This window comes from Ostrinia nubilalis, chromosome 11 (assembly GCF_963855985.1).
Source record: "Ostrinia nubilalis chromosome 11, ilOstNubi1.1, whole genome shotgun sequence".
In the NCBI taxonomy this organism is placed as follows: domain Eukaryota; kingdom Metazoa; phylum Arthropoda; class Insecta; order Lepidoptera; family Crambidae; genus Ostrinia; species Ostrinia nubilalis.
In genome coordinates this window covers 16,446,562-16,455,045 of record NC_087098.1, presented here as the reverse complement: position 1 = coordinate 16,455,045, position 8,484 = coordinate 16,446,562, and the positions used below count along the sequence as shown (strand labels likewise).

At 45.6% G+C, this 8,484-nt stretch overlaps 1 protein-coding gene across 1 annotated transcript; it reads right to left on the bottom strand.

Moving 5' to 3' along the window:
- Positions 1–279: 279 nt before the first annotated feature.
- LOC135076385 (organic cation transporter protein-like) lies at positions 280–4,458 on the bottom strand. The gene is made up of 7 exons (XM_063970878.1): positions 3,938–4,458; positions 3,264–3,498; positions 2,815–3,070; positions 2,145–2,479; positions 1,766–2,057; positions 1,254–1,435; positions 280–849 (listed from the first exon to the last, which is right to left on the bottom strand). Exons 1-7 carry the CDS (start codon positions 4,150–4,152, stop codon positions 706–708), a joined length of 1,659 nt encoding a protein of 552 aa, XP_063826948.1. The 5' UTR covers positions 4,153–4,458; the 3' UTR covers positions 280–705.
- Positions 4,459–8,484: the final 4,026 nt, after the last annotated feature.

Below are 8,484 nucleotides of genomic sequence, written 5' to 3'. Positions count from 1 at the left end.
CAATTCACGGATTGACGGTGTAATAATAATATGCGTTATTTTAAGTGTGTTAGTTTGTATTGTCATGTCATTACAGCGTTTATATCCTAGTTTTAGTGGTTAAACTTCGATCTGACTTACGAATCTAAAAATAATTTATTTTACTGTATCTAAATACAATTTGATATCATAACTTGCCTTGTAATTTTGTTTTATGTATATTTTTATCTAGATGTAAAATGTAAGCTGTAATAATTCGCCTCAATTAAAATATTTAAGGTTTATAAAATAAACAAAATCTCCTTTTGGTAACGTCTCATTTTATTTATAGACCGATTCAGCCTTCTTATCGACTAAGAGTAAAATAATTATTTATTACATAAATTAAACATAAATAGTGCTAATATTTACAATTAAATTACCTACTATTTTATTTACATCTTAAAACATGTACCTATACGAATTATTATTAACTATCTTAAATATCTTTTAGCAATCTGACAGCAGGTTTCTGCCGTATTTTCTAAAGCCTGGTCCGTGAGCACGTTTCGAGTGTGCGAGCGCGACAGCAACATAATTACGCGCGAGCGATAAGGATGGGTAGCTTGGGGTCATTGGACAAAATTCTACGAGCTAACGGACCAGGCTTTACAATGAAATCTTACTATCTCTTCAGTATCAGTAGCTGCATCATTTTACGTAACCTAGTCGTGGTCAGTCTTTGGTTTAGCTGCGGCCCAGCGCCTCGGCCTCGGCGAGGGTGTCGGGCATCTTTGTGCCGAGCGTCTCGGGCTGCGTCAGCACCAGCACGCCCGACAGCATTGCCATGGAGCCAAACATCATGGACGGGATGCCGTGCCAGTACTGCGTCTGGTAGGGAAACAATACTTATTTAGTTACCCTTACGTGAAACAAGACTGGCCCCGAAAAAAAACATGTTTGGTGACCGACGATTCATCATCCTTTTAGAAGCTTTTGTAAAAAGTTAATCTTATCTAACTACTTAGTACTTAAGCTTCTCATTTGTAACATCTACTAAATGACGTTGTTGAGTTCACGCGTACGATTACACTCTTGCGACGCGAAACAGATACTCTGAGGTAGGTACTCGTACGAGTACGATAAAAGTTTCGCTCACGCTTCACGCATAGGTTGCGTTTTTTTCTGTTGTTGCAGCTTTTAATAACAACCCATCACAATTAATGTAAATTTGATCTCCGGTGTAAAGAGGACTTTCTTAAAAGATCCTAAATAATATAATAGTGTATCCTCACCAGTACAGGAGTGAGAGGGGCGGTGATGGAGCCGACCCTGCCGATCATGGAGGAGAAGGCGAGCAGGCTGTGGCGGTACTGCGTGGGGTACAGCTCCGACGTGAACAGGTACAGAGACGTGAACACGAGAGCGATGCCGAACTTGCCCAGCAGGAATATTACCAGCCTTAGGACGGTCATTTCTGAAAATACCAAGATATTTTATATGCTTATCTTGCTATTCACAAAAACTTAAATAACTTACTGATAAACAAATTTTCCTTTTAATGGTATCATAATCGGACAAATGTCTAAAAAATATATCAAACTAGCGGCCGCCCGCGACTTCGTACGCCTGGATCCCGCTTTACCCCCTTCGAGGTGGAGTTTTGCAAAATCTCGTCTTAGTGAGCACCTACGTTCCAAAAGGAACCCCCATGCAAAATTTGAGAGTCCTATCACTTGTAGTTTTTGAGATTTCGAGATGATTGAGGCACTGACCTTTCGCTTTTATAGATATAGATTTTACTCACCAGATGGAATGAATGCAAAAGCAAAGTTGCATGCCGCGCTTAAAAAGAAACCACCACACAGAGTGGGTTTCCTTCCTATTCTATCCAGCACGAGCACGGCGCTGTAGAAGCCAGGGATCTCAATGCCCACCGTCAGCATGTAGTTGAGGTGCATCTGGTCGGAGAGGCTGGTGGAGTTGATGGAGAGGCCGTAGTACACGAATGTGGTGGTGATCCACCAGATAGGAGTGGTCAGCACTCGCCGCAGAAGGATTTTGGACTTCATTATACTTTTCAACAAGGAGTCATTCTCCTATTAAAAGAAAGAAACAATTTTATTAAAACATAAATTAATATAAATTTTCATGGTTACGTCTTTAATGATAAGTATTATAATCACCTGAACAGAGCCTGTTGTTGGAGGTGGTGATGGTGGACTCATCAACGCGGCCATAGACTTTTCACTGATCTGTTTTCTGTTAACACGAGCTACTTTTTCAAGTACCACCCTGGCTTCTTCGAATTTCCCCTTGGACAGAAGCCACCTCACGCTCTCAGGGAGGAGCCAGTAGTAAGACAACACGAGGAAGATAGGAATGTTGAGCACCATCAGCAGGTACCGCCAGTTGTCGATCCCCATAGCTGTAGCTCCGAGGATGACTTGACCCACAGCAAACATAGAGGTAGACGTGGCACTAGCCACCACGCGGTATTTAGGGCCTACCAACTCTGCGGCTGTAACAACAAAAATGTTGTAACATTTTCCAATAGTTTGAGAAAAATTAGGTAGGATATAGCAGTAAAGTATAATTTGTGTGTTATCAAACGTGCGTAAGTGAGTGCCTTTTTTAGAACACTATTAAAATTGTTGGCTTAGGTAAAATACATTAATAGCATTAGCTCCGGCTAATTTTAATTGATATCAGTTGCTAAGCAAAATGAGGCTTTGACGCTTGATAACGTTTTCCACAAATCATTCAGACTATGTTGCTGGGTATGCTGATCTTGGGCAGTTGCAGATTGAAATAGAATGAGAAAATTTTGTAAGTGTGTCTCTTTAGAAAACTCACCGAAAATATAGGCTGAGCTGAAAGTACCAGCTCCTAATGTGGTTTGCACGATTTGGAGCACAAGGTACATGGGGTAGTTGACGGAGAAAGCGCGGATCAGGCCGAAGGTGGCCATGTTGAAGACGCTGATGATGAGCGCCACGCGGCGGCCGAAGCGGTCGGACACGTAGCCCGTGATGGGCAGCACCAGCAGCGTGCCCACGCTGTTCAGCGTGCCTGCCAGCGCGCGCATCCACTCCTGGCACGCCAGGTCAAACTGGAACGGACATCTTTTTTAAAAAAGTTCAAAGATTTATTTAATATGGCCTATACACATTTAAAAAGTTAATGACTCTCAAACTTACATAGCTATAGTCCTATTAAGAAATTGATTTATTTTAAAGCTTTGTTAAACCTGTAAAATACCAATTTCATGGCCTATGTACCTACCTAACTAACGTAAAACTTACTTCATAGACGACAGATTCGGATCTCGCGTAGACGAAGCTATCGCAGCCGACAGTTCTGTCCTGGTCGAAGAGGTAGGCGGGACACACGTCGAGGGTCCCGTTGCCCACTGAAGGGAACCGCTCGCAGTTCTCGAAGCCGGAGGGGATGGTGTTGCTGGCGGGGATCGCGTCCAGGACCCATTCGGGACTGAACTTGTTCCGCTTGCTGTACTCCCCACATTCTGGGATACGACATCTACGAAACAAGTAGCAACATTAACAGCATTGTTGTGTTTCGGCAGTGAGAAGTAATTATAGACAGTTTCGCTGTTGTTTAAGATTTGGATAAAACTGGCTCCCACCTTAATCATCACTTTGCATGCAGGCCAAGAGCTTCTCCGGGTTATAAAAAAAGTGTTTATTTAATTAGCAATTGCGATCGCAAGAAAATAATTTAAATAAGAGTTATATAAACTCGTAACTTATATAATTTCTTAGCCCACTCCACTGAGAAGTCACAAAAAATCGGTAGATACAATCAATATTTTTTGGATTCTGAAAAAACTTCTGTGCGGTTCATGTAAATTTTTCATGGACCCTTTTCAAATAAAGAATAGAATTTTGTAAATTGGTCTAGGCGTTTTCAAGTAGTTAATCAAGGAACACACTTAAAAAATATTTGGAAAAATCCGTACCTGTGAGGAATGGCAGCCGCGCCAAATATGAATTCGCTCATAAACGCCGACATGATCAATGGGATCGAAATGAGCAGCGTGTTGATGAGCTGGTACCGCCCGAACTGGCCGAGCTCGTTCACCAGCACATAGTCCAAGTCTATGGCCTTCTCCGTTGAGATTCCGTTCGGCACGGCATGACCATTGGCACTGCTGTCTTTTCTGTCTTCAGTCATTTTGATGTTCAGACGGGAGTTTCAGAAGATCCGACTTCACTGGCCACGAAGCCCGATCAACTGCCGATTTAAAGAGGAATACCGAAATTAAGTAAACACACAATCAAAATAATTAAATCACCTCGATAATACCACTAGATAGCCATTTGGATTATTGTTCCGGTAGCTATTCAAGCTTGACGTGATTGATCGAGAGTTGATAAGTAGATAGGTATTTGACGACAGTTCTTACAGCTTACAATGGATACGTCGCTTCTATTCTACGTTATGGAATAGTTTTTTGGGGCAACTCCACAAACATATTACAAGTCTTTAGAGCCAAAAAAAAGTGTTGAAGAGCCATAAAAACTCTAGAAAGAAAGGACAGCTGCCTACCACATTTTAAAGAACTAAAAATATTGACAGTTTACAGACCTCTACATTTTTGAAACTGCAATGTTTGTTAAGAGAAATCCACACTTGTTTCCCACAATATCCTTTGGGCAATTGAAAAAAAGTAGACGTCACGGTCTGGTGAAGGTCGCGGGAGGTGCCTGGATGCGAGCGGCGCAGGACCGGTCTTTGTGGAAATCCTTGGGGGAGGCCTTTGTCCAGCAGTGGACGTCTTTCGGCTGAAACGAACGAACGAAGACGTCACGGTCACATTTTAAGTGCACTTTTCTCAAAAACTGCTTTAAAACAAAAAAGCTTTGTGGCGGCCATCCGCCACATTCCTAACTTGGACCACCGCCTTAGATTTCGGAGCGATCCGCTTCCGCCTATGAGATTGGGCCAACCCCGACTTGACGGAACGTGAACGAATCGTTGGCGCATGCGTGCTGCGGCCGTCACAATACACCTGCGTCACTCGCACACCCGTGAAGACGTATGCTGCCGTCTCGCTTCAACGCCGGTCACCGTTCTCCGATCACTCATCGCCGTTGAAGAGATTTGAAATATGTCGTCGTGACACTTCTTCCGCGATCGCTTTGCTCTCAACGTTTAAATAATTTTATTGCTATTGTATCCTAATCAATCCTTTGCTTTTCCTGTTGTTAAATATAATTTCCAATCCGCTAATAATATTCTTCCTTCTACCGTGTTCTTCCTACCTTTATTTCCTGACTCGAACTGCCTAACAATAATCTTAACGATGTCTTAACGATTAAGAATCGGAATAGGATTCCGAGTAAAATATATGGTGGGTTGTTGGCAAATAACCCCCATATCTGGTGACCCCGACGTCGGAGAAGGAGAATTTCCGAAGCAGTCGAAGTTTGGAAAAAATCTACAAAAGGATAAGGCCGCGGTGTGGTCATAAGCGGTGAGCGATTTTTCGAATTTGTAATAATGGGCAATGAAGAAATTTTAAAAGTCAGCGTAAGAGTCCCGCCCTTCTGGCCTGAGGAGCCTGCGTTGTGGTTTGCCCAGGTTGAATCACAGTTTGTCCTATCGGGTATAACTAAGGACGAGACCAAGTTTTACTATTTGGTCGCGCAGTTGGACCACCAATATGCCATCGAGGTGAAGGACATCATCACCAACCCGCCTCCTACGGTCAAGTACGAAAAGCTGAAGTCCGAGCTAATTAAACGACTGTCAGCTTCTCAGGAAAAACGGATTAAGCAGCTTCTGATGCACGAAGAGCTGGGCGATCGGAAGCCATCTCAGTTCCTGCGTCACCTGTCGGGTTTGGCTGGTCCCTCGGTGTCTTCTGACTTCCTGCTTACTCTGTGGTCCAGCAGACTGCCGCAGAACATCCAGACGGTCATCGCCTCTCAAATGGACCTCGACAAGGACAAACTCGGCGAGTTGGCTGATAAAGTCTATGAGATCGCACCGTCAATTCCGCAAGTCGCCAGCACTTCCTCTGCTGCAGTTCCCTACAGCAACATGGAACATCAGATCGCAGAGTTGACCAAACAAGTGGCTATGCTGACTAGCAGGCTTGAGGATTCAGAGAATCGATCACGTGCGAGAGAGCAAAACAACCGGTACAATCGCTCACGCAGCCGCTCCAGACCAAGACAACCACCGCCTGACCATCCACACTGCTTCTACCACTACACCTACGGTACGAAGGCGAAGAAGTGTAAGCAGCCTTGCAGCTTCCCGTCGGAAAACTTCAAGGGCGGTCGGAAGTAGCGGCCCACGACTGCCCCTCTGCAACAGGCCGTCTTTTCGTTACGGATCGCACGTCAAAAATGCAGTTCCTCGTGGACACTGGCTCAGACCTGTGTGTTTTTCCGCGATCTGCTATCAAGACGCCCTGTACTAAGACCAAGTATGATCTCGTCGCAGCGAACAACTCTGTCATTCACACTTATGGACCTGCACTGTTACACCTGAACTTGGGACTCAGGCGAGATTTTACTTGGGACTTCATCATAGCTGACGTGTCAAAGCCAATCATCGGTGTGGACTTCCTGAGCCACTACAATTTGCTTGTGGACTGCAGAAACCAACGTTTGGTTGATGGAATCACGACCCTGTCCGTAGCAGCTGTTGCTTCTGGAACCTCAGACGACATCGCTTCTGTCAAAGCCGTCACTGGTGAGACCGAGTTTCACGCACTTCTGCGCGAGTTTCCAGAAATTACCAGACCAGCAGGCGTTCGTTCTCCACCCAAGCACAGCACACTGCACCACATTAGAGTCAGCCCTGGTCCGCCGGTATCTTGCAAGCCTCGACGTCTTGATCCAGTTCGCTTCCAAGCAGCGAAGAAGGAGTTTGAGGACATGCTTGCTTGTGGTACGGCTCGACGTTCAGAGAGTCCATGGTCTTCTGCTCTACACATGGTGAGGAAGAAGGACGATGGATGGAGACCATGCGGCGACTACCGTGCGCTTAATGCCAGGACTATCCCAGATCGGTATCCCATCCGTCACATACATGACTTCTCCTACCAGCTCTCAGGATGTACCATCTTCTCCACAATCGACCTGGTGAAGGCATACAACCAGATTCCGGTAAATCCAGCTGATATCCCCAAGACTGCCATCACCACGCCGTTTGGTCTGTATGAATTCCCATACATGACGTTTGGGTTAAGGAACGCTGCGCAGACCTTTCAGCGGTTCGTCGATGAAGTTCTTCTGGGCCTTGACTTCTGTTTCGGGTATCTCGATGATATCCTGGTGTTTTCCAGCAGCCCAAAAGTCCACCTGGATCACCTGCGTCAGCTGTTTGAACGTCTGAAAGAGTACGGGTTACTAGTTAACACTTCGAAGTGCAATCTTGGCCAGTCGGAGATTACGTTCCTCGGCTATCAAGTCTCTGCAGTTGGAACTAAGCCTCTGGGGACTAAAGTAGAAGCCATACAGAACTTTACGCCGCCGAAGACCGTCAAGGAGCTTCAGCGTTTCCTCGGTATGCTCAACTTCTACCGACGCTTCATACCGAATGCCGCTAAGATCCAAGCACCGCTCACCAGTATTCTTGCTGGCCCTCGGATCAAAGGTTCGCAGCCTATTACCTTGACGCCGGAAATGCTGAAGTCGTTTGAAGACTGCAAGACTTCTCTATCGCAAGCCACTCAACTCATTCATCCAGACCCTTCTGCTGAACGTGCCATAGTCACGGACGCTTCTGATGTAGCTATAGGAGCCGTGCTACAGCAACTCAAAGATCAAGTCTGGCAAACCTTGGCTTTCTTCTCTCACAAACTGAGCGCCTCTCAGAAGAAGTACAGCCCGTACGATCGAGAGTTACTCGCAATATACGAAGCCATCAAGTACTTCAGACATATGGTTGAAGCCAGAACCTTCACTGTGTTTACGGATCACAAGCCACTCACATTCGCATTCTCGCTTAACAGAGACAAGTGTTCGCCTAGACAATTCAGATACCTTGACTTCATCTCACAGTTTACCACCGACATAAGGTTCATTCCTGGGCGCGACAACGTCGTCGCCGACGCCTTATCACGGATCGAAGAAGTAGCTTGCGCCGTGGACTACGAGTCTCTTGCACGTTCTCAGGAGAGTGATCCGGAGCTGCAAGAGCTTCTCAAGCATGGAACAGCCTTGAGACTGCAAAGAGTTGCCACTGAGGCGAGCAACACGCCTATTTACTGCGACACGTCTCTGCCATCTCTTCGTCCGTACATTACGCCCGAGTTCCGCAAGCAAGTCTTTGATGTGTTACACGACTTACACCACCCAGGAAGATCAGCTACTGTGCGACTGGTGACACAAAGATTTGTTTGGCCAGGGATTCGCAGGGACTGTAGAGAGTGGTCTAGGCAATGCCTAAAATGCCAGAAAAGCAAAGTTTCCCGACACACTAACTCTCCTCTATCCTCTTTTCTTCCACCTTCCTCGAGGTTCTCTCATATACACCTCGACATCGTAG